Source organism: Wolffia australiana, chromosome 11, assembly GCF_029677425.1.
Source record: "Wolffia australiana isolate 7733 chromosome 11, ASM2967742v1".
NCBI classification, from domain to species: domain Eukaryota; kingdom Viridiplantae; phylum Streptophyta; class Magnoliopsida; order Alismatales; family Araceae; genus Wolffia; species Wolffia australiana.
The window spans coordinates 15844629-15871891 of NC_135845.1; the positions used below are offsets into that span (position 1 = coordinate 15844629).

The 27263-nt window shown below is 38.6% G+C and overlaps 2 protein-coding genes across 2 annotated transcripts; one reads left to right on the forward strand and one right to left on the reverse strand.

Annotated features, from left to right (window-relative positions):
• Positions 1–9195: 9195 nt before the first annotated feature.
• On the reverse strand, positions 9196–10919 carry LOC144709738 (uncharacterized). The gene is made up of 3 exons (XM_078583361.1): positions 10794–10919; positions 10506–10667; positions 9196–9639 (listed from the first exon to the last, which is right to left on the reverse strand). The coding sequence occupies exons 1-3, from the start codon at positions 10849–10851 to the stop codon at positions 9317–9319; spliced, it is 543 nt and encodes a 180-aa protein (XP_078439487.1). The 5' UTR covers positions 10852–10919; the 3' UTR covers positions 9196–9316.
• A 9546-nt stretch (positions 10920–20465) lies between these two features.
• LOC144709765 (polyphosphatidylinositol phosphatase) lies at positions 20466–23453 on the forward strand. Its single transcript, XM_078583403.1, has 7 exons — positions 20466–20559; positions 20655–20822; positions 21536–21738; positions 21947–22090; positions 22230–22438; positions 22526–22784; positions 23274–23453. The coding sequence occupies exons 1-7, from the start codon at positions 20487–20489 to the stop codon at positions 23400–23402; spliced, it is 1185 nt and encodes a 394-aa protein (XP_078439529.1). The 5' UTR covers positions 20466–20486; the 3' UTR covers positions 23403–23453.
• Positions 23454–27263: the final 3810 nt, after the last annotated feature.

The following is a 27263-nucleotide window of genomic DNA, read 5'->3' on the forward strand; positions in this document are numbered from 1 at the left end:
TATAAATCCAGAAAATTTGCACTCACTTATCATAAGACTAATGTATTGTTATTTTGATTTATTAGCAGATATATCAATTTACATTTCATCTTATTTATGTTTTCTCATTCATCTCCTAGTGAGCTATGAGATGATATTTTTATTAGCACATTCATTAGTGCATATAAATTCTATATAAAGTCCATTTTTCCTTCACTGATATACATGTATTAGATATTTTCTAATATCATTGAGGTTTTAGAAATATTTTTTATTGATTGAATTCAAGCTGCAACAACATATCTACAAAATCAGTACATCATGGCTTTGCAACACTTTCCCTCTTTGTATCTAGCTTCATGCTCACTCTCCAATACATCAATATGTTCACTCATTAAAAAAACTACAACTCCTCCAAATACATATATATATATATATATAATATCTGTTACAAGAAATGTAATCTGTTCATTTTTATCTATGGGAGAAATATACGTTCTACGATCAAAAGATTATGATAATACAGAATTAGGACTCTGAAGGAAATAAGTGACTACTTAAGACAGAGAGGATGATGTATCCTAGAAAGAGATATTTTAAATTTATACTTTATCTTACAGATGCTGCGATTCTAGAACTTTTACCAAGCTTAGATTAGCTCAAAATATGTGGTTTAGTGATATACTCCTTTTGAGTAGTACCGATGTTGTCTATGATTTCATGAAGATACTCTTAGTTCTCAGTAATATGATGGTGTCTATGATTTCGTTATTTATTTTTATGCAACCAAGATGAAAGTAGAAGATGGGCTCAAGTAAATTTAAGGACCATTTATGGGACTAGCTATGAGTTAAGTTGTGGGTGCAGAGAGTGATAAATGTAGTGATAATGTCATGAAATTAAGCCCTATAAAAATGATGCTGATATGTTATCAAAATTAATTTATGAATACTAAGAATTTCATTTTATTTATCAGTTTTATGTAAAATAGTCTTTACAAGACATTCATGGTAATCAAGATATAATATTATGAATCGAGCCATTTTTTATTTTCATCAGTTCAAGATTATTGGTAATCTGCTATCTATGGTTTTATGACTAACTTTTTGTAACTTCACAAAAATCAAGAAATTAAGTTGGTGATGAAAATAATAGCTTCATGTGTACAGGTCATCTAAATGGAAGCTTATCCACTGGAGTACAAAGGGCCAAGCGGGATAAAGTAAATAATCAGGCTATTTCTCTGTCTAATAATCCCACAATTCCTCTTAAAAGTGGTGGCACAAGAGTTGGCATGGGAAGACTTGAGAGAAGATAAAGGGGTATATATGTTGGAATCAAACTAGGAGAGGTCGACCAGAAGGAGATAGCTTATTCCAGGGTATATGTTGACACACATGGTTGAGGTTAAATTTTATCTAGGATTCATCTTGAAGCAATAAAAACATGTGTCACGGCAAACTATTTGGACCCAAAATTGATTCTTGTAATTTATTTTAATAGTGTGCTTCGATGGAGGAAAATTGTGTATTTATTTTAATTGTCGTTGTAAATTTAATTTGCCTATAATCAAATAAATTTGATAAAAGATATAAACTCACTCAACTATATAGTTAGAGTAAGGTCGTCTCCCCAGGGACTGGCCTTTAGAGATGTTTTTAATAATTGAGTTGTTAGTTAATAAGCTATAATAATAATACTTAAGATAGTAAGTATAAGAAGAAAAAAGTAGTAGTAAGTAGATAGAATAAAAGGTGAATAAGAGAAAGAGAGAAGAGTGAATATCAGATATTATATGTATATAAGTTTTATAGATACTGAGAGTAATAAAGACGTACGATAATAGATATTATAGTTAAAGATGATAGTACTATAATTAGTTAAGTAGACAGTACTTAATAAGAGTAAATAGTCTAATAAGATGAAAGAAGAAGAATGACGTGGAAGCTAGATAGATTGGGAAATCTCATTTAATTAAATATAGATAGGTAAGCTAGAGAAGTACTTACTTATATATTTAGAAGATACATAGGGAGAGAATTAAGTAATTATCTAACTATATTATAACATTGTAAGTGGTTAGATAATTATAGAGAGATATTAAGAGGGAATAAAGGCTAATAATAGTAATGAAGAGGTATTTATATTAATATACGATCATCTATAATTATAGAAACTACTTATATAGGTAAAATATTCATTATTGAATTAATATATGTATTTTATATGTTTTTTAATATTTTCTTATATATTTTTATGTTCGATTTCTGAAGTTGAAAGGCTTGTTTTAGTCGATTACCTAAGAGATATTTGACTAAATGCTCGAAAGGGGATCAAAACCTGAGAGATATATGATTGATTTAAATTGTAATGCCTTTTTTACAGATTTATTTATAGAAGGAAATGAAGATAAGGGGTTATTCCTGTCAAACGCCTGTGAGGTATTTGACAGAATTCCCGACAGAAGTCAGAATAACAGGGATTGATATTTTTTAAAATTTGTATAAAGTTGATAAAATTGAAAAATGATCATCGAACACATGAGCTGTTCGATGAAATACCAAATCAAACCTGCATTGCGAAACTGTAAGAAAACTCAATCGCTGTCTAGATTGAATTAAAAATAAAGCTTCCAGATGAAGGAAAATATACAATTCAACCGTAGAGATTCATGAATATACCAGAATCACCCTAATTCAAAGACGAGAGGGGCAGCGCTGATTGTCACCGCCTAGCTTCGGTTTATGGTTTCCCTCGTTGTTCTCCTCCGTCCGGGTGTGAATCCAGGGACGTTCTGAATTCTCTCGGCACCATCTGGAGCTTCTTGAGCAAGCAGGAGGTTGTCACGACCCTCCTGCTGCGCTCGCCGCCGTGGGAAGGGTCTCTCGCTACCTATGGAGTCATAGTCGAAAGATGATAGAATTAGGGGCTTTCGGACCCCCTTTAACGACTTGGGAGGGACCTCCCAGGCCGTCCCACGGAGGGGACGGCCCTAGGGGTCCTCCCAGGCTGTTGGATGGCCTGCGGTCCCCCCTTGCCAGCCAAAAATCGCCTCTGGCAGCGTCATCGATGGCCAAGGGCGGGGATGGATGAAACTGGCCCAGCCCGTCTTATCCTCCTTATGATATGCTCAACAACTGCGATTAAATCACAGCCATGGACTCTTCTTATAGTGTAACCCTGACTTCGCCATGTCAGCGCCTTGTCAGCGCCTTGTCAGCCGCCCCGTCAGCACTTTCCTCGGTCATGATTCACTCTTCGCAGGGTCTAGTTGTCCTCATCATCTTCACCAGCCAATAGGAAGGCCTAAAAAAAATAAAAATGGATTAAATAGGACTAGATATATCTCACTATCCGATCTTCTTTAATAATATTGGATGGATGAGATCATATCCTGCTATTTAAAATAAGCCATAGATGACACAGGCTTCGGGCAGTATCAGCTCGAAGCCCGATCATGGCAGTTTCTTTTACCATTTCATAAGAGTGCGGCCCAAACAGGCCGCGATCAATCATGTTGCTTCTCGGTCCGGCCCGCTGTAGTGCTAAAATAAACTATGAAATGTAGATTTTATATTGGAAATATTTAAAATATGAAACCCTATAAAATTTTGCGCATATCTCCTATATTGAATTAAAACGTCGTAACTTTTAGCATGCTGGGTTCCTCCATTTATGTGGGCCTATGGTGGTCTCCATTGGTGCATCTTTGGTGGTCGGCTGCATGTTGCTGCTGGGTGCTGCTCCTTTCTGGCTACACGCGGGCTGGGTGCTGCATGTTGCTGCTGGCCATAGAGACACGCTCACCTGCCTCTATGGCCAGCTTGTGGGCACCACTGCTCTCTTGGTTGGCCCTTAGCTGGTCACATAATCAATTTTATTATTGTTTTATTCTCCTTTATTTCTTCTTCAATAATTCTCTCTTTTATTTCTTTCTTCAACTTCATCTTCTTCACTAAAAATATATAGAATGACATACTAGATAGAGCATTGATATCCTGAGAATTAACTATGTCTTAAACATATTTTAACTAAGAAATTCTTGAGTATGTAGACCATACATAAAAATGATATTGAAATGCATTTTTTGTCACTTGCTCTATTTAATGGATGAAATGCAAAATTCTTGTAAAATTGAAGATAATACACATGAAATGATCCCAAGATGACTTAAAAGGTGTATGATTGCATGCCACATTTTAGTTCTATCATGCTTATAAAAAAGGTTGGCCCAAAGTGAAACACTAATTTCAATTCCCAATCTTGTGTATGTTCTGAATAGAATGAAGTGTATGAGGAGGTCATTAGTTTCTATAAGAGCTAAAGAGTTTCAGCACGACTCACCCTAATATTGACATCAATGGTGGACTGCACACCTCATTTTTTTATTGAAAACTAGGTTTTATACTCCTCCCTTAGTAGTTTAAAGACTTGACCTCCTGCCTAAATCACTTTTCCTACCATCTCTGCATTCAAAATTACATTCACGCAGCTTTCTACCACTCTCCATTGTTGTTGCCAACATATCCACAACCAAAACATGTAGAGACATTCATTACATGCTGCCTGAAGATAGCCACAGCCACAACCCACATCTGTGCATTCTCAAACAAAGATGCAAGTGTAGTATGTAGTACAACACTACCTTTGAGATAATGAATACACAAATGGATGTCCGATAACAACTTCGGAAGCTGTTTCGTTTGGCTCTCATACATTATCAATAATTTTATATTCATTATCTTTTCTCCACATCAGATAATGATAACAATTTTTTTCTTATGTTATCTATTATTGTATCTGTAATCTAGGAGTGTTCCTTAACTTTGGAGGTTTTTTTGGTTTTGACATACGATATCATGAATGGCTATTAGACATCAAATAGTAAAAATAATATGATATGTCTCTATACAAAGAGAGAGAGGGAGGGAGAGAGTGGGAGAAGTGAGAGAAGTGACCATCAGAGGCAGATAGATGAGCAAGATACAAAAGTTGCGGGAGGGAGAGCAAGAGAGAGCAGGAAGGCGAAAGAAAAAGAGAGAGAGTAATAGATAGGGAGGGAGAGATAGAGAGGAGTGCACACGAGAATGAGCAAGAGGGAGGGAGTGCAAGAGAGAGGGACCTGGAGAATGTGAGAGAGATAGAGAGATCCATAAAGAGAGAGAGAGTGTGTGTGTGAGAGCGATAGAGAGGGAGAAAGATTGAGGAGGGAGAGAGAGAGGACGGGAAGGAGAGAAAGAGAGACTCGGAGAGAGTCAGAAAGAAGGAGGGAGAATGAGCGATAAAGAGGGAGAGTGAGAGAGAGAGGCTTAAAAATATCTATTATCAAAACCTTTATCGTTTTCTAATCATTATTGTTGTCCAGCTTAACGATGTTAGTACTTGATATTGTTATATGTTCAACTGTATCCACTATTGTTATCTATTTTCCCCTGGAATCGTTATCCAGTATAGGTATCATACACATTTTTGGACTTTAAAAGATAACATATATCATGATATCTAATAATGAATACGGATATCTTTAGTAGCACCCTAGTATGTAGTCCCTTACAAGCAGATGGCTGCCCATAATGTATGCACCATCATAGCTAATGTTCACTCTCATATTCACTGAGATTGAAAGACCCACTCCTTCGCCTACATGAGTTGTACCCGAACTGCTGTATATATTGTGTGTTCATCAAGCCAATCACAATATCATGGTATATTAAAGCTCTATGAATGAAATATTTCTTCTTCATTATTAGCGTGCAACGTTAATAAGGAAGTCCATGGATACATGCAATGACCTAATGAATTATGATGAGATCACACTTTAATGATCATTATTCTTTAAACATGTCTTATCAATATTTGTAGTTGATGGATAGTCAAGATTGTCATTGAATTAGTCAGATGAAATATCATTATCTGATCCTACTTTTACGATAAGTATAGTTGACCATGTCGTAGTCAGTGTGGAGACACTAAGGATAGATGGAAGGTGCTCTGCAGAGAAAGAGTTCATTGAATTGATCTTTATGAATCCCTGAATGGTATTATACCTAAATGTCAATCACATTGATTCATGTCATGTTTGTATAAGTGATCCATTGACTTGAGACACCAAAGACATCTCGTAGATGGACAACTATATTTTGACTACGGCCTACGAGTCTCTAACCATGGGATTTAAACAAGTCTTAGCTCGGATATAGTAAGAAGCACATAGAGATCATTGAATGGTCAAGATTTAATCATCCGCCCTCAGTATAAAAGGAGATTGACTCAAGGAAGACAATCTAGCTTAATCCCTAGCCAATGTAGTGACAGTATTAGAGAAGGCATTCTCAAATAATCCCTGTTACACATTAGTACTAATCGAATGACAAATTAGGGTTTGAGAATTAAACATACTCTAACTTATTTGGGCGTCTCGCATGGATGAAGGATTATACATGTATGGTAACCGATGGTAATAAAGGTTCCTTGAGAGAATTGGAACACTACTCTATATCGTCTAGAGCATGAGGCATAGCTTGGAACCTACAGGCCAAAAACATACTGTATTGATTGGGTTAAATTGCTCCTTAGTTAATTAATCTATATATTGATACAGCTAATTAATACGGTTGGCTACTAGTTGTTATTGGGCCATTAAATTTATTAGTTAAAATGATATAGGGACCTAGAGGGTCACATGCATAAGATCCCAAGGGCATTGGTGGATTTATTTTACTTCATAGGTTTTGTGAAAAATCTTAAGTAAAATATAAATTGGGGAGGGACACCCATTTTAAGCACACATGCTAGCCAGAGCTATGTGCCCCATTTTCTTCCCTATGAGTTTTCTCCAACCATCGAATAAGAGAGTCATCATGGTGAGAAGATTGACAAGAACTTCAAGAAGAGTTGAAGAGTTGTATTCAATCTCTCACCTTACTTTACTTATTTGATCAGAGTTTTTAACCAAGGGTGAAGGACATAATCCTCATACATCTGACCTTGTAGGATTTTAAAAAACTCCAAAATATTCTTAGCAAATGCTGGATGATCATAAAATTTACATACTAGAATCTGTAACACACATGACACACATCACTTTGTGTGACATCTACCCGGTGGTAGATGTTTACAAGCCATTTCCTCAGGTAGACTTTGCAAGATACCATTGTCACTCCCTATACCCTGTGCGTTGGCTTTTGTCTCTGATGTCATTGTTTCCTCAACAGCACCCCTTCTTCCTCTGGGTGTGCCATCTGATCTCAGTGGACCCCTTCCCAGTAACAAGAATTATATTAAAAAAATGTGGCATTACCCAATTCAATTCTTTGACTCCTCCCAAGTCCAGCTATAACTCTTCATGAGACCTTTCTAAACCCTACAACAAACTGCTTCCCAACTCTCCATCATTCAACACAAGACTCTCTAACAAGGCATTGATAAAAATCTAGGTCAAGTTTGACAATGTTTTTTGTCACCACATCTCGTCCTTTATTTGATATTTTTAACAATATAAACCATATTGAGTTTTTAATATCCCTCTTGCCAAATAATTGAATTAATTATAGTATCATAAATAAAATTAATATTGATAACTTAGCACAATGGCATATAAACACATTCTAGGTGGAAATAATTGCTTAAATATAATATGTAACACATCTGAAAATTTGCAAAAATATAATACATCCATTATTAATAAAAAATGTATTAGTCTTGATCACTTTTCATGAATGTCATATTACTAGTCTCCATTTTTTTTCAACTCATCTTGGTTTATCACCATTCTCACATTAAACCTATACTGATCTTGTGCATACATGACCATTTAATCATAGTCCCTCTTAGTTTAATAGATCAATTTTTTGTGTGTAAAGAGATATTGTAAAAGGAAAATTCAGGATGGGGGTGGGTTTGTCTTCATTATGATCTGTATTGTTATGATCAAATGGTAAAATCAAGTAATTAAACTAGATTTTCATATGATCATTCCCAGGCTAACTCGGATGAACCTAATCAGTTGATTTATCAGGTGTATCATTAAAGAATCAATTTGGTCTTTGTCACCTAGGGTCAATGGAATATATGGATAGATAAAATAGTATAAACCTTTTTCACTATATGTTTCCATTCCTCCCTCACCCCGTCTCTATCTATACTGCCACTGCCATTGTCGTTATTAGTGGCAACCAAAGCCAAGAATCTAGTATATATTCTTAGATTTATCCTATCTCACTATACATATCCATTCCTCCCTCACCCCGTCTCTATCTATACTTCCACTGACATTGTCGCTTATTAGTGGCAACCAAAGCCAAGAATCTAGTATATATTCCTAGATTTACCCTATCTCACTAAGTATATCTATTCCTCCTTCACCCCCTCTCTGTCTATACTACCACTGCCAAAGCCAAGAATCTAGTTTATATTCCAAGCTTAAAGACACTTTAATTTATGTCATTAATATTTTATTATTAACCCCAATTATTTCATTCTACTGGAATTTTATTGATATAGAATTGCTTCTAGTATGGTCTTAATAAAATCTGTAACCATGATGTGTATAAAAGGTACGTGTTTAAACTATATGTGATTTATATTAATATATACAACATATTACACATTTTGTATGAAGGCCTATTTGGGATTAATGAAAATAAATTTTAAATCCAATTAATGGGTATGCCGGATTAATTATATCTGCCTGATTTTGACCCCATCCAATTCGATCACATAATCTTAGATGGAGAACCTAGATTGAATCAAAACGAATACATAGAAATTATCATGTAAGTTGAGTTTTTTACATAACATATTTATCAATTTCCCAAAAAAATAACAAAAAAATGAGTTATGCTCTCTGAGATATCAACTACCTTCAGTCAATCAATACTAAGTGTCATTTAATAAGATGGAATAACTCATTCCACTAAACAAATTGAAATGCATTGTAATGTCAATAGTAAGTGGTTAAACATATGTTTACCTTGTTGCCAAGGAGTGTGAACAACAGTCTGAATTTTCCCTTCTTTTGTACTTATTACTCTCATATGTATAGATTCTCAGATTCATTTTTTAAGGGACAGAAGAAAACCCAATTAAGTCAAAATTAATGGCTTATTTAAGAGACTTGCATATTCAATAAAGTGTACCTTTCAATGCTTCGTCCTAGAAGTTGCACTAGCTCACTCACTTTTGAGAATCAACCAGGCCACACAGAAGATGTTGAAGTGCATAAACAGAAATGTACAAAAAATAAGAGAAAAAAGTACCCACAATATCATAAAACAAAAGAAATAACATGACGAAAATAGAAAGTACATTAACTTCAGAAAAAAAAAAGATTACTTGTTCAGATGCTTGGAACAGATTCTGCCCGGATGAACTCTTTAAGAAGGGCTTTCTCTTCATTAAGCTTGTTCTTCTCTGCGGGGCTCGACGGCTTGACCCTCCTCTTCTCCTCTAGTATCCATTTAAAGAGTTCTCGCTGCTCGCTTACGGCAATGGGCGGCAGAGCGACTTTGGGTACTATTTGGGTAAGGATGGATTGTTGCTGGGAAGCTTCAGGCTTGGAAGTTTCAACAGTGGTCAAGGGAACTGTCTCTTTCTCTTTGACTGGGGCTTCTTCTTCTTTTTCATCAGATTGCTTCTGTGTAGTCCTTAGAAGCACATAGGCTGAAAAACTGAAGAAATGAGATAAAAAGGGCATCTGATCTACACCACGAAAAAACCCATAAACATCTCAAGCTGATCACAAGGAAATTAAACTCAGATTGGTAGCTACTAGACCCAAATCCATTTCATTTTTATTGAATTGGATAAAGTCTGTAATCTCTTCAACTTTCATGTAAATAGAGGCTGTCCAGTTACCATGAAGATGAAGATGAATGAACTTCGTCAGTGAAGAGCCTTATTTATTGACATTGCAGCTTTCAATTAAATTTGTAACGTTCATTGATTTTATAACATCAAGATTCAGATTCATTTACTTTGCTACGTAAAGCCAAACCTTCAGTACACACAAAAACCTAAATTCAAACATTCAGTCCACACAATTAGAATTATCATATGAAACATAATAGTGGAAATAACAGGAAAAAAAATCACAATCAGAATTGAGCCGAGCTTAAGAAGCTGAGCAAAGATATACACTACAGCATTGCTTTGATGGTACAATTTATTGATTTGCTTCTAAGTTTAACTAAAACAACTCAATGGAAAAATAATGTACGAAGGGGGCACGATCTACTTCCACATTTCAGAAACTTTCCGTGCAAATAAGCGATCTACTTTCATATTTATCGATATATATAGAAGTTCTAAACTAAAAAAAGCAACAACGACGTCAATCATAATTCTGGGGGGATAATCAGCGGAGCTGTGTTGCTTTTCTCAGACTTGATTAATAAAAATCAGTAATACAGAGCAGAAATTCAAGTTCTTCTCACCTATACCCGGAGAAACTCAGCTGGGAGCATAAATACAGCAAAAAATACGGCAAAAAATGTAAAGAGGACGAGTATGAGATCAGAAAAACATACCCCCGACGGCAAAGTTGACGGCCAAGAGAAAAGGGAAGACGCGGCGAAGGAAAGTTTTCTTCGGCGCCAACTCCGCGGCAGAAGAGGGCGATGAAGATGACGAATCCATGGGCCGAGCAAACCCCGAAATCTCTCCCTTGGCCTTAAATTTCTTAACTTCGGCTGCGGGGAAGCGCAAGAACTACAGAAAATGAGCAAAACGGGCGCGAAAAATGCGAAAAAATCGTCAAGAAAACCCAGAAATGGATCGATTGAACAATCGCGGAAGAGTTTGAGATCGATTGGGACCTGGCGAGGGCTTGTGCAGGAGTAGCTTTGGTTGAGTGGTATCCCTCTCCGCTGGCATCTCTCGGGCCCCCCCCTCTCTTCTTCTTACGGAGGTTCAAAAGAAAGGTAAAACCGTTGAAATTTCATCCTGGTTAACGGGCTTTTAACGTTCTTGCCCGGCCCGGTCTTGGAGTATAGTTACTTTTTGTGGTCTACCACAAAATTTGTCGTCCTCGTCGCCATCGTCATCGTCATTGCCATAATCCTTATCGTTATCATCATCATCGTCATTGTCATCACCATCGTCATCGTCATCACCATCGTCATTGTTATCATCTTCATTGTCATCGTCATCACCATCATCATCGTTATCATTTTCATTGTCATCATCGTCACCATTGTCATCGTTATCATATTTATCGTCATCATCATCACCATAGTCATCACCATCGTAATCGTCATCACCATCAGCATCATCATTGTCATCACCATCACAATCATCATCACCATCACCATCGTCCTCGTCAGAATCATCTTCATCGTCATTGTCATCATCATCATCATTATCATCACCATTGTCCTCATCATAATCATCGTCCTCATCATAATCATCTTCATTGTCATTGTCATCACCATCACAATCGTCATCACCATTGTCATTGTCATCACCATTGCAATCATCATCACCATCACCATAATCCTCATCATAATCATCTTCATTGTCATTGTCATCACCATCGCAATCGTCATCACCATTGCAATCATCATCACCATCACCATAATCCTCATCATAATCATCTTCATTGTCATTGTCATCACCATCGCAATCGTCATCACCATTGCAATCATCATCACCATCACCATAATCCTCATCATAATCATCTTCATTGTCATTGTCATCACCATCGCAATCGTCATCACCATCACCATCATCCTCGTCATAAGCATCTTCATCAGTATTATCATCATCATCATCATTGTCACACCATCGTCATAATCATCTTCATCGTCATTGTCATCATCATCATCATTGTCATCGCCATCGTCATTGTCATCGTCATCACCATCGGCATCGTCCTCATCATAATCATCTTCATCATCATTGTCATCGCCATCGTCGTCGTCATAGTCATCGCCATCATCAACACCATCATCGTCTACATTGTCAACATCTACATTGTCTTCATCGCCATTGTCATCCTCATTGTCATCGTCATTGTCATCACCTGATACACTCCTAACAGCGGATCGCATCATTAGGGAAAAGGAGGGAGCTGATCCTAGTGGAGTTGACGACGCCGAGGGGGCATGGGCAGCGAAGGAATGGCGCAGTAGACTGATAAGCCTAAAGATGATGTGTAAATATGTCGTTGATTTTGCGTTTAGACTTATGCAATAAAATTTATAAATACCCTTAATCACTAAATACAGAGTACAGAGCAAGCAAGGGGTCGAACCACAGGGAGGCAGCAAGTAATAATTTTTATCTAATTTTTAATGAATTAATTCAAGGATGAATTAATTTTGAAATTAATAAACCTTAATTATACTTAATAATGTTTTAATTAATCAAAATTAAGTAAAAACTTAATTTTGATTTTAGATATTTCGGTCAAAATACTCAAGATATGATAATTTAATTATCATATCAAATTAATTCGGATTAATAATTTCTCAATTATTTTAAATTTGAAAAGATTTTTTATGAATTAAAATTGGGTAATAATAATCAAAAAGGGAATTTTGAAATTGGACTTCAAGATGGACGAATTTTGTTGTGAAATTTTATATTTAAGTTTTTATATATTGAATTAAATTTCCAAACAATAAAAGTTGAAATCTAGCTAGAATAACTAGACAAATTAACGCAGAGAGAGAAAGTGAAGAATTTGGGGAAAAGGTGAAATCCGACCTAAAATTAAAATTCTAAAAATGCAGAAATGTTCCAAATATATTTAAAACTAAAGATTAAAAATCAGATCTCAAATCAGGCTCAAAACACTATGCTAATTTCATTCTAAACAACTTCTAGGGCATGTACATCTCGCCCATGCTAAGGCATTTTAGAATCTCTCAAGAAGAAGTTTAAAATACAAATCATAAACTTATAAATTTGAATGCAGAATCAAGAATTGTCGACTTCCAAAGCAACTCTTGTGCCCTTCCTGGTCAAATCCTTGGGGAGAGCTTCAAAAAGTAAATTTCACCCCTTTCCAGACCTTTATTAAAAGATCCAACCATCTGGATTGTAGAGGGAGAAAAGACAAACATGCTCTCCAAATTTCAGCCCAATCGGACATCTAGATCTCAAGATATCAAGGTTTTACTGAGGATTAATTATGGACGTTGGATCGTTTATCTCTCTTCAAAATATCTCAAAAAATGCCCTTTCTGATTGGTTGTCGCCTTTTCTCATTTTCCCCCTTCTCATATCACGTTCTAACACATAGTTGTCCGCATCCGCAGCACGCAATCATTTGAAAATGACTGCTGCGTTTAAGTGGCTAGAAATGCTCCACGTCGCCTTCGTCAGCGTTGAATTCCGCGTGCATTTAATGCACGCGGCCAATCAACGGCTGTGTGCGTTAAATAACACGCATGCAGTGTTGGTTGCCGCGTGCATTTAATTCACATGACTTACCGACTCAGTACGAGGTAGATAATCATTTAATAAATGCACGCAGAGATCGATTCTCTACGTGCATTTATTGCACAAAAAGTAACTAAAAAAACATAAATTCTTGCCTTTACGTCGCCGCCCGTGCCATGCTGTCTTTAGAGCAATCATTCACTCATTATGGCATCGCGATTCGCGATGCCATAGTGAGCCAATAATGCTCTTTTTTTCTCTCTCTTAATCTTATTTAAATAATATTCATCCACTTATTCGCCCGAATTTTGGGCGAATGATGTGGATGCCCCTTGATATATATATATATAAATATATTATAAAATGCCAAATAAATAGAATATGTATTATTTAAATATTAAAAAATCATTTCTTAACTAAATATTGGTCAGAAAATTATATGAAAATATGGAAAAATTCCAGAAAAATTAGGAAAGCCCTTAACAACCTTTGGCCAAGTATTTAAGGCCCTGTAAAAATATTTCTTCACTGAAATGAGGTTAAATACCATGTAAAAAATGATAAAAAATAGAAATAATTGTAAAATTAAAGTGTAAGTCATTTATCTTCATTTTTATATGATAACATGCAAATATGGTCATTAAAACACATAAATATAATGTAAAATTCATCAATTAATCATGTTAATTTGTAAGTTATCATAGATGTCACCAGAGGAGAGATGACCCAACGGAGTGAACGTCGTCGAGGGAGACAATAGCTACCAAAGGGGAGACACTACTAGTAATCCGAAGACCTGCCTTCCACCGAGGAGGGCTACATATTTAAAGTGAAATGCAAGAGGATAATGTAAAGACGAGAATGCCCCTAATGGCTTACTAGTGGGAATAGATCATTACATTGTCATCCTCAGAGTCATCATCATCACCATCATCGTCATTGTCATTGTCATCATCAGTGTCATATCCATCCTTATAGTCATTATCATTTGTAGTATGATATTTTAATGTTGTGGTTAAAAGTGTCATGTCGTATTATATTCACTGACATAGAAGAGATAGGACAAAGATGATTTGCCATAGGCATATTATATTCACTGACAACAGTATATTACTATTACATCTTCTTCATCCTGGTGAAACAAAAGATGCTCCATAGTATACCTACTACCCCCCCAGGTCAAGTCCTCAACTTCAACCCTAATCATCAGCCTGTATTAAACATTAACATAGTAATGTGGATTGCATTTGTAATATTTTTATTTCTCCAAACAATTGGTATGGTATATTAGCAAGTCGATTTCTTTAAAAATATTTTCTTAGAATTTTACTGGCATAAACGGCACTCTCTAAATGAAAAATTAAATCTATGTATTCCATGTGACATCATGCCATGTGTATTGAAGGTCAAATTATTTAAATATTTTTTTTATAACTCAAATTTAACTACGACTTAATATCCTACATCTGGACTAAAAGCATATAACATCTTTTAATATGAAATAAATGAGTGTATTATTGTTATATCACTTTGTAGGGGTGTGAGAAAATGTTTGTTGCAACACAAAGACATGTATGCCAGTGAACAAGTACCTACAAAGGGGTGGTCATGTTCATATTGCAAGGTTCTTTGGTTGTGCATGTGTTCATTAGACAGAAATAATTAAATCTGAGTAAAATTGGCAGTTTACATATAATTTTTATGCATCTAAAAAGAAATGTTTTACATTATTATTGATGTACCTTGTATATTGCAAAAAGTAAAAGCAGATCGTCTACTCCGCGTACAATATAACTCACAAATAAGTCTCATGCAACCATCAATAACATAAAAGTTGCTATCTTAAAGCTGGTAAAATTGATGTGGAATTTTTTTTGTTGCTATTCATGGTCAGATCAACACAGAAATATTTTAAGTTCTATGACTGATGAGACATGTATCAAAATATTAAAATATTACATGCCGAAAAGGCATGACTTCCATATTTCCTTTGTGAAAACATAAAAGAATGAGAATTAATTATTTTTCTCATTATCAATTGACTTCATAATATGCATCTCTAGATGAATTGAATTCCTAACATTTATATGAATTTCTTGCTCGATCACCCACAAATTCTTTCACCTATGCCCCTTTTGCCTTGCTTTTTATACACTGGTTTTTGGTTAGTGTTATTGTCCAAAATTGTTATTCATGTTTGTGTTCATTCATTCATGAACATGTGAACAAAAGAGCAACTCTTCATATCCCTACTACCGTGATTACGTGAAATTGTGGTTTCTCAATTGATTTGTTATTAGCATAAACTACTTTTTACGTATGATTTTACATGATTATATGGAATGCAACTTTCAGTTTAGAGATCAGTTTACTTTATTGATTTTCAAAATATGAGTTGTCATAAATTCTGTTTGCATTGTACACCACACAAAATCACACAAGATTGAGAGATAGAGAGAAGAGGAATTGAGATAGAAACAGGGGAGCGAGTGAGATAGAGACAGAAGTGCAAGTGGGATAGAGAGAGTGAGAAGAGTGAACGAGAGGGCGAGAGAAAGACAGAAGAGGGAGAACAAGGGAAAGAGAGAGAGTGTGTGTGTGTGAGAGACAAAGAGAGACTTAAGAGGGAGAGTGGTACCACAAAGGCACATTATTTATTTTATTTTTTAAAATTATCTGAGTACTGCACATTCGCACCACACAGGCATATGTGATGCATGCAATGAGGTTTCTCCGGGGGTGTGTGTTATGTGCGGTTCAAAATTCAAATTATGCTGATTCGCACACCACACTAATCTCTTAGTGACAGCACGTCTCTGCTTCAGTAGTCGTCATAAGTAACCACCCATCATTGACAATCATCAACGCCCCTCGACTGGTTGACGGACAAGGAACAACTGCTGATGGTCTGACGCATAATGAATACTGAATTTTCATCCCTCCCTAACCTTAAATCATCTTCTAACAACAAGCCTTTACTTCCACGATCATCATCAGTCATCACTAACACTCATCAACAGCCCTCGATAGGTTGACGGACAAGGGACGACGGACAACGAACAACGGATGACAGTCTGACACTAAACAAATACTGAGTCGTCATTCGTCCCTAAGCTTAAATCATCATCCAACAACATGTTTTTACTTCCACGGTCATCATCAGTCATCACTGACACTCATCAACGGCCCTCGATAGGTTGACGGACAACGGACAACGGACAACGAACAACGGATGACAGTCCGACACTAAACAAATACTGAGTCATCATCCGTCCCTAAGCTTAAATCATCATCCAACAGCACGTCTTTACTTCCACGGTCATCATCAGTCATCACTAACACTCATCAACGGCCCTCGATAGGTTGACGGACAAGGGACAACGGACAACGAACAACGGATGACAGTCCGACACTAAACAAATACTGAGTCATCATCCGTCCCTAAGCTTAAATCATCATCCAACAGCACGTCTTTACTTCCACGGTCATCATCAGTCATCACTGACACTCATCAACGGCCCTCGATAGGTTGACGGACAAGGGACGACGGACAACGAACAACGGATGACAGTCCGACACTAAACAAATACTGAGTCGTCATTCGTCCCTAAGCTTAAATCATCATCCAACAGCACGTCTTTACTTCCACGGTCATCATCAGTCATCACTGACACTCATCAACGGCCCTCGATAGGTTGACGGACGAGGGACGATGGACAACGAACAACGGATGACAGTCCGACACTAAACAAATACTGAGTCGTCATTCATCCCTAAGCTTAAATCATCATCCAACAGCACGTCTTTACTTCCACGGTCATCATCAGTCATCACTGACACTCATCAACGGCCCTCGATAGGTTGACGGACGAGGGACGATGGACAACGAACAACGGATGACAGTCCGACACTAAACAAATACTGAGTCGTCATTCATCCCTAAGCTTAAATCATCATCCAACAGCACGTCTTTACTTCCACGGTCATCATCAGTCATCACTGACACTCATCAACGGCCCTCGATAGGTTGACGGACAACGGATGACAGTCCGACACTAAACAAATACTGAGTCATCATCCGTCCCTATGCTTAAATCTGATGGAAATATATGTGGCCGGCAAGCCAATCACACATTCCGCATCTCGTTCCATATTCATTAGTAGAACACATTCATTATAGTGCACGTGTGATGCATATAATGAAGTCCATGAATACATGATTGGACTTAGTGAATCATGATGAGATCGTAATGTGGAGATCACTCGTCTTTAAGCATGTGTTCTAAACATTCCTATTCAAAGGATACACGAGAAGGACATCGAAGTATCCGGATAGAATAGCACTATCTAGCCTCACTCATATGATGAATATTGCCGGTCCCGTAGCCATTAGTGTGCCGACACTAAGGATAGATAGTGGGTGCTCTTTAGTGGAAAGAGTTCACTGAATTGATCCGTATGAATCCCTGAATGGTATTATACCGAACTGTCAATCAGGTTGATTCACGTCACGGTTGTGTAAGTGGTCCTTAGACCTGAGACACCAAAGACGTCTTATGGACGGACGGTTGTACTTTGGCTATGGCCAACAAGTCTCTAATCATGGGATTCTAAACGGTCTTAGTTCGGGTGCATCAAGAAGTACACGAAGGCGATTGAGTGGTCAATATGGAATCGTCCACCCTCGGTATAAGAGGTGACAGCTTAAGGAAGATGATGCAATGAAGTCCTTGGCCAAGGCAGTGAAATATCGGAGAAGAGTTCTCCGATGATTTCCGAATGCATCAGTACTAACTCAGATGATCGATTAGGGTTTGACAGTTGACCATACCCTAAGTCGTCCAAGGAGCGTCAAGTGGATGAGGGATTATACATACACGGTAACCGATGACGAACAGGTTCCATGAGTGAGTCGATACACACTCCTTTGTATCTTCTAGGACATGAGGTGTAGCTTGGCACCCCACGTGTCAGAGTCTCGACCTATCGATTGGGTTAAATCGATCCGACATTAATTAATCTATATGATGATATAGTTCATTAATTTGAAAGACCAATAAAGGTTATCGGGCCGCTGGAGTCGTTAACTAGACTGATACATGGGCCTAGAGGGTCACACGCAAATGATCTTTTGGACGTTGGAAGATATACTTAAGTTTTGTGGGTTTTTATGAAAAATACCCACTTAGTATAAATAGGGGAAGGCCCTGAACGAAATTCACCCAGGCCAGAATTATTCAGGGGCCTTCCCCTTCTTCTCCACTCTCCCCACACCCCCTCTCCACCCCTGATGTGATCGAGACGACGTAACGATGCCGACGGAGATCGAACGGGGCTCGTCTACGAGAAGGAGGAGATCCGACGTGCCGAGGATCGTGTGGATACATCTAGAGGCTGCACACTTGAGCAGCTCGACTCGTCTCGCTCCGGGATCAAAGAAATCACGAATCGGATTCGTGTAAAGGTACGTTGTTTAATGTTTTTATCGATGCTGTTCAATTCGCAGTTACGTTTTTCGCTGCGCATCGTTTTGTTCTGTTCATCCATCTCAAGGCCACCAGAACCCAACAAAATCATCATCCAACAGCATGTCTTTACTTCCACGGTCATCATCAGTCATCACTGACAGTCATCGAAGCCCCTCAATAGGTTGACGGATATGGGACAACAGATGACTGTCCGACACTAAATAAATACTGAGTTGTCATCCGTGTGATGGCGAGGACGCCAATGCATCAGCCTGGGACACGTCACCGCAGGCAGTCGGGGTCAACACAGACGTTACGGATCCAAAGATGAAGTCAACAGAAGTCAACCCACCTCGGTCAACAGGAGTCAACGAAGAAGTCAACACGCCACAACCGTCGTCCGCCACATCCCCCCCCGCGCGCGTCTCCCCCCGCGTCCCGACACGACGCCAAAGGCAGATCCACAACTGCCTTTGGCGTGGCGTGATCTGCGTTTTCCCTTGCGTCTTATTTTCTAGTTATTTTCTCTTTCCTCCAAGGCCTATATCAGGTCATTTGTTTCAAGAACTCATTAGGCAATCATAATTCAAGAATTGAGTTTTCTTTCTAACTCTTCTTGGAGGATTGCCCTACCCCTCATCTTGCCCTAACCTTCCCCGTCATCACCGTCGTCGCCGCCGCCGCCGCCACCCGCCGCGCCGCCGCGTCGTCATCACCGCGCCCGCGCGCAGCCGCGCGTCATCTGCGCCACGACCGCCACGCCATCGCGTACCATCCCCGCGCCGTCGTGCGCCTCCGACGCTGCCGCGTCGCGCGGCGCTGCGCGCCGTCGGCGGCGCCTCAAGCGCGCGCGCTGCGCTCAGGTGCGCTCGCCGCACTCCGCGCGCACTCGCGCAGCGCGCAGGCGCTCCAGCGCTCCGTGCGCTCCGCGCGCCCGCCGCGCGCGGGAGTTCGTCGCGCCCGACCGGCGTCCCGCTTCATAACGTCAACCAGGGCGGACAACGCCCGGAGCGCGTTCGATATCACGCGCGCCGTCGCCACGAGCAGAATTACCTGCAGCCTCTACACGCACTACGGTGCTGAGGTATACCTGAACCCTGTGGTGTCGACGTGTTCTCCGCTCAGTATTTTCTCGGGAAGTTTCCACCGCCGTCAGAATTAGACTTGGATTTCCTCTTCTTCTCTCCTTTTCTCGAGTGTTTCTTCGCGACGTGAATTCGAGGTATTGATTTCGGTGCTTAGGCATCGTCGCGGTGGGGGAAGACAGTACTCCCGCCCTCGATAAGGGTCGGAGCTGCACCACCAGATTTCATCGGTTTTAAGTCCGAGAATCGACCGTGATTTCTGTGGATTGTTTTATCCCTTACCCATTCCTACCCATAGCCTCGTCATCCGCCCTAAATCGTCCATCCCATAGTCGTCCTACGTCACCGTGCCTAACCTAAACTCGTCATCTGTCCCTAACCTAAGCCCCTCAAAAGGTTGACGGATAAAGGATGACGAACGACGGTCGGACACGGAAAGAATAACAAATCGTCATCCGTCCCGGATCTTATCGGGCTTTGGCAGCCCGGCCCGGCCCATTATCTGAACTATAAAACGGTCTGAACTAGCTTCTTTGCCATCTTCGTTGCTGCCGGTCCCAGATCCTTGAAAATGTGGGGGAGATGGCGAATGGGAGCTCTGTTGCTCGTCGCTGTAGTTCTGTTCCTTCCTCTTCTCATATCAGGTGAAAGGATTTCGAATTATCTCCATTTCATCGTTTATTTCGTCGGATTTGGTTGCGTATTCCTTGAGATCTGATTTGAATGATTCGTTCTTCAGTATCGGAATTGCACCGGCGTAAGGTGATCGGTTGGAATTCAGTTGTTGGCAATGGAATTGCGTTTTCGAACGAGGTCAGCGGCAAGGCGGGGAACAAAAGGAAACTCGATCATCTTTTGTTTGGCCCTGCCGCCGGTCAGGGGCTTTCGGATCGTCTCCACTGCCAGGGTTCGCTTCTGATTGAATTTCATTCTATATTTAATGATATTTTTGGGGAGCGCATGGTTTAGTTTTAAGAACATGTAAATGTTAGAGTTAATTGCCCGTACCTGAGTTCATTGAGAGTGTGATAGCTTGAGAGCTAGAGTTTTGATTCAGCATGTTTAAGAACAAAGACTTCAGTTTTGGGAGCAATGGGAATTCCAAGAGAAAACCTTGTGTTGTGACTCCAAGGTTGGGTCCTTATCTAGGCAAGATGAAATAGTGTTATCCTCTTTAGCCCACTTTAAATTATCTCATTGTTGGATTTAGAATAAAATTAGCCTCTACAGATTAAATCCCGCACTTGATAAAATGTCTTGATCCCAGTAATTATCGTGGGTGAATCTCTTTACTAGGGATTAAATGATGGTTTAAAATCTACTATGATTTAAGTTATTGTCCATTGAGGGATATTAAAACTTAACAAAATGGCTACCTTGTAAATTCTTAGTCTGTTTTTTCCCGAAATTTAGGTAACTTGGTAGGTTATTTTTAAACCAAAACTTCTTATATTGCAAGGTTCAGGAACATAATAAGAATGATTTTACTTTTCTGGATTTTTTCCCCTGATAAAATACTGCTGTCTTTTGTCGTTTTGAGCAGCATTATTTATGTGATGCATAATCTTGCTCTATAGGCACGATGTTAAACGTCTAATGTCAAGTTCTTATGTATCTCAGGATTAAAAGCCCTGAACCAGACTCGTCGTTCAATACCATCAGAGAGCTGTGATGCTTGTGAAAGTGTCTCTTTTGTTGCAGTATTTACTCTGTACAACAGCTCTGAAACGGAGACCTCTGATAGGTTGACCGTTGGGAACGTTTCTTATGATAAATCGGAGAGGTCCATCGCGATTCTCCACGCGTACATTGACTTTATACAGGTAAAGCGCTTTGAGGATAGAAGAAATGCCATCCCATAAATTCAAATTATATTCTCCTGCTTGTCAGATGAATATAGATTATCATAAATTTTGATGGATGATGTTTATTTGTCAATGACGCTGGCGTAAAGAGAGTATCTGCAATTACTGATTTTGGACATCATTTTTTCTTCTTTTGCTAACTTTTTGGGAAATTAGAGATGCGCAGGTGTCGATGCCAACTAGCAACGTCGTAATTTTGACAGATCCGGCTGCCTCTTTTCAAATTATGAAGGAAAACACGAGCATTCTACCTATTAAGGGAGATTATTCCAGAGGAAATTTGATGCTTCAAAGAATCACTTCTTACATTGTAAGTTATTTCTAAAAATTGAAGAGTTTTGAGGCAGAAGCATTCAATTAAATACTTGGAATTGGATGGTTGAAATAAGTTGAATTCTACATAAATAAATAGAAATACACATTTTATCTCAATTTTCATGTTTCCACAGGAATTCCTGGAGAAAAAGCTTTCAGAAAGGGCAGAGCGTATCAATCATTTTATCTTCACCGACTCTGACATAGCTGTAGTTGATGATCTGGGACACATATTCGTAGATTACCCAAATTTCCACGTGGCACTGACTTTCCGGAACAACAAAAATCAACCCATAAATTCTGGTTTTATCGCTGTCAGAGGAACCCGCGAAGGCATCCGTCGGTTAGTCTCAATCCAAACTAAGGCAAAGAATTTCGAATTTCTGGGTTTTTGTTAACCACTGAAACTTGTGCAAATTTCTTCATGCAGTGGGAAGTTATTTCTTCAGATGGTGTTAGAAGTTTACACGTCCAAGTATATGAGAGCCTCTCGGATGCTTGGTGATCAACTGGCACTAGCTTGGATAATGAAATCTCTGTTATCATTGGATGGCAAAGAATTTTCCAAGCCGAAGATCTTCATGGCAGATCTCCAACGAACATCAATTCTATTTCTGCCTTGTGCTCTCTACAATTGGACTCCGCCAGAGGGGGCGGGCCAATTTCATGGCATGCCTCTGGATATAAAGGTCCTTTTCTCGTACTATTTCCTGTTTATATCAAATGTTTCTATTTATAACCTCGATTTTCTCCCTCTTGATATCATAATTTTGATTTTAATATGTGGGACATGTTTGTGGGCGATGATGAAAGTGCCGTCGGGCTAATAAAGTCATCATCATTCATAAACTTAATCATCATCCTCCCTACCTCGAGTGGCGGTGATGATATCGTAATCATCATTGTCATCCTCCTGCATACGAATGATGATGACTGTATCGTAATCGTCATTGTCATCGTTGGATTAGAATGCAAGATGACGATTAGGGTGCTTACAATTGTTATGAACAATGAAAAGATTACAAATATACAGGAGGGTTACCGATTTTGTGTGATCTCTCCTCTCTTTCATCAAAAAAAAAAATACAAATTATACGAGCAATTCATGCATTTTCAGCTAATCTTGGAAGTTGGATGTTTTCGTAATTATTATTAATACACTCAAATCTGTAATCCAGATCGTCCATTTCAAAGGATCAAGGAAACGATTGATGCTGGAGGCCTGGAACTTCTTCAACTCCAGCGCCAACCTGCCTGACATGCTCTGTCTTATCTTGCTCAGCGGCAGAACTAAATATGACTTTTAATCTACTTCCAGCTCACACTTTTTCTTTATATATTCTTATTTACTATTTGTTCATGGGTCCCTAATATGATACCCAATAATTCTTGAGAATTCGAGATTAAAGAAGTCAATTTCACCAGAGAATCGTCCCGCAGAGGCAACACGACTCGAGAACGAGCAGGATCAAAAGGAACTAAAAGCAGTAAATGACTCAAATGCAGCCGGATCGGTGACGTTCTTCTGGATCAGAGGACCTCCGCTCGCCAGCCTCTGTACGTTGCCTCTTAACAAAATTCTTGATTTTTACTGGAAACCACTAGCTTTTTTTATAGCATTTCTTCGTTGGTTTATGCTCTCGTCTCACGTGTGTCCTGAAGTCGTGCCGCATGTGCTTCATTTTTTAACTCTCTTCTTGTGCCTCCTTGAGAAGGTGTTATGGAGGGTTGTATCAGTTACACATTGTGCTCTTGATCAGACATTATTGAGACCCGCGGAAAATCTTAAATTATAAATAGATTTTTAATTATAGCTTCTAAAGCTCGATCTTAGGTTGCTACTAACTGTATCTGTATCTGATTTCTAAATAGAATATATTTTCTAATGTTGATATCGGATGATGATAAGGGATATCAATAGCCTTGGAACAATACTGGGATGACAATATTTTACTTGTATTTCTAAATAATCATAGTTCACAACCTGTAAATTATAGAAGCTCTGAGAGGTTGATATAGAGAGATAGAGGGAGGGAGATGGAGAGAGGGAAAATTACATCTTTCACATGAGAGCCCTGTCAAGTCTGTCACTGCCCCGCCGTCGCTGCTGCTGTCGTCTCATACTCCTCTCACGTCTCTTGCATCACGCTGTTGGCCCGTCACTCTCAAATCTATACCTACTCCATGTGTCAACAATTCAACAACTGACATAAAAAATACACAACACATACAAAATAATTAAGATAGTTAAAACCTCTAATATCAGGTTACAGATTACGGTTCCGACAAGCGATACTGTACCAAGTTCCCTGTCATCAGAATTCACTATCAGATATTGGGCATCAGATATCGATAACAGATTCCCTGATACAATATGAAACAAATTTTGAACAAAATCCTTCTCGAAATCCGATATCGGGCATCAGATATCGATAACAGATTCCCCGATACGATACGAAACAAATTTTGAACAAAATCCTTCTCGACATCCGATATCGGGCATCCAATGTGGATAACAGATTCCCCGATACGATATGAAACAAATTGTGAACAAAATCCTTCTCGAAATCCGATATCGGGCATCCAATGTGGATAACAGATTCCCCGATACGATATGAAACAAATTTTGAACAAAATCCTTCTCAACATCCGATATCGGGCATCAGATATCCATAACAGATGCCCTGATACGATATGAAACAAATTTTGAACAAAATCCTTCTCGACATCCGATATCGGGCATCAGACATCGATAACAGATTCCCTGATACGATATGAAACAAATTTTGAACAAAATCCTTCTCGACATCCGATATCGGGCATCAGATATCGATAACAGATGCCCTGATACGATATGAAACAAATTTTGAACAAAATCCTTCTCGACATCCGATATCGGGCATCAGAAATCGATAATAGATTCCCTGATACGATATGAAACGAATTTTGAACAAAATCCTTCTCGACATCCGATATCGGGCATCAGATATCCATAACAGATTCCCTGATACGATACGAAACAAATTTTGAACAAAATCCTTCTCGAAATCCGATATCGGGCATCCAATGTGGATAACAGATTCCCCGATACGATATGAAACAAATTTTGAACAAAATCCTTCTCGAAATCCGATATCGGGCATCAGATATCGATAACAGATTCCCCAATATGATACGAAACAAATTTTGAACAAAATACTTCTCGACATCCGATATCGGGCATCAGATATCGATAACAGATTCCCCGATACGATACGAAACAAATTTTGAACAAAATCCTTCTCAACATCCGATATTGGGCAGCAGATATCGATAAAAGATTCCCTGATACGATATGAAACAAATTTTGAACAAAATCCTTCTCGACATCCGATATCGGGCATCAGATATCGATAACAGATTCCTCGATACGATACGAAACAAATTTTGAACAAAATCGTTCTCGACATCCGATATTGGGCATCAGATATCGATAACAGATTCCCCGATACGATACGAAACAAATTTTGAACAAAATCCTTCTCAACATCCGATATTGGGCATCAGATATCGATAAAAGATTCCCTGATACGATATAAAACAAATTTTGAACAAAATCCTCCTCGACATCCGATATTGGGCATCAGATATCGATAACAGATTCCCTGATACGATATGAAACAAATTTGAACAAAATCCTTCTCGAAATCCGATATCGGGCATCAGATATCGATAACAGATTCCCTGATACGATATGAAACAAATTTTGAACAAAATCGTTCTCGAAATCCGATCTCGGGCATCCAATGTGGATAACAGATTCCCCGATACGATATGAAACAAATTTTGAACAAAATCCTTCTCGACATCCGATATCGGGCATCCAATGTGGATAACAGATTCCCCGATACGATATGAAACAAATTTTGAACAAAATCCTTCTCGAAATCCGATATCGGGCATCCAATGTGGATAACAGATTCCCCGATACGATATGAAACAAATTTTGAACAAAATCCTTCTCAACATCCGATATCGGGCATCAGATATCGATAACAGATGCCCTGATACGATATGAAACAAATTTTGAACAAAATCCTTCTCGACATCCGATATCGGGCATCAGATATCGATAACAGATTCCCCGATACGATACGAAACAAATTTTGAACAAAATCCTTCTCAACATCCGATATTGGGCAGCAGATATCGATAAAAGATTCCCTGATACGATATGAAACAAATTTTGAACAAAATCCTTCTCGACATCCGATATCGGGCATCAGATATCGATAACAGATTCCTCGATACGATGCGAAACAAATTTTGAACAAAATCGTTCTCGACATCCGATATTGGGCATCAGATATCGATAACAGATTCCCCGATACGATACGAAACAAATTTTGAACAAAATCCTTCTCAACATCCGATATCGGGCATCAGATATCCATAACAGATGCCCTGATACGATATGAAACAAATTTTGAACAAAATCCTTCTAGACATCCGATATCGGGCATCAGACATCGATAACAGATTCCCTGATACGATATGAAACAAATTTTGAACAAAATCCTTCTCGACATCCGATATCGGGCATCAGATATCGATAACAGATGCCCTGATACGATATGAAACAACTTTTGAACAAAATCCTTCTCGACATCCGATATCGGGCATCCAATGTGGATAACAGATTCCCCGATACGATATGAAACAAATTTTGAACAAAATCCTTCTCGACATCCGATATCGGGCATCCAATGTGGATAACAGATTCCCCGATACGATATGAAACAAATTGTGAACAAAATCCTTCTCGAAATCCGATATCGGGCATCCAATGTGGATAACAGATTCCCCGATACGATATGAAACAAATTTTGAACAAAATCCTTCTCAACATCCGATATCGGGCATCAGATATCCATAACAGATGCCCTGATACGATATGAAACAAATTTTGAACAAAATCCTTCTCGACATCCGATATCGGGCATCAGATATCGATAACAGATTCCCCGATACGATACGAAACAAATTTTGAACAAAATCCTTCTCAACATCCGATATTGGGCAGCAGATATCGATAAAAGATTCCCTGATACGATATGAAACAAATTTTGAACAAAATCCTTCTCGACATCCGATATCGGGCATCAGATATCGATAACAGATTCCTCGAT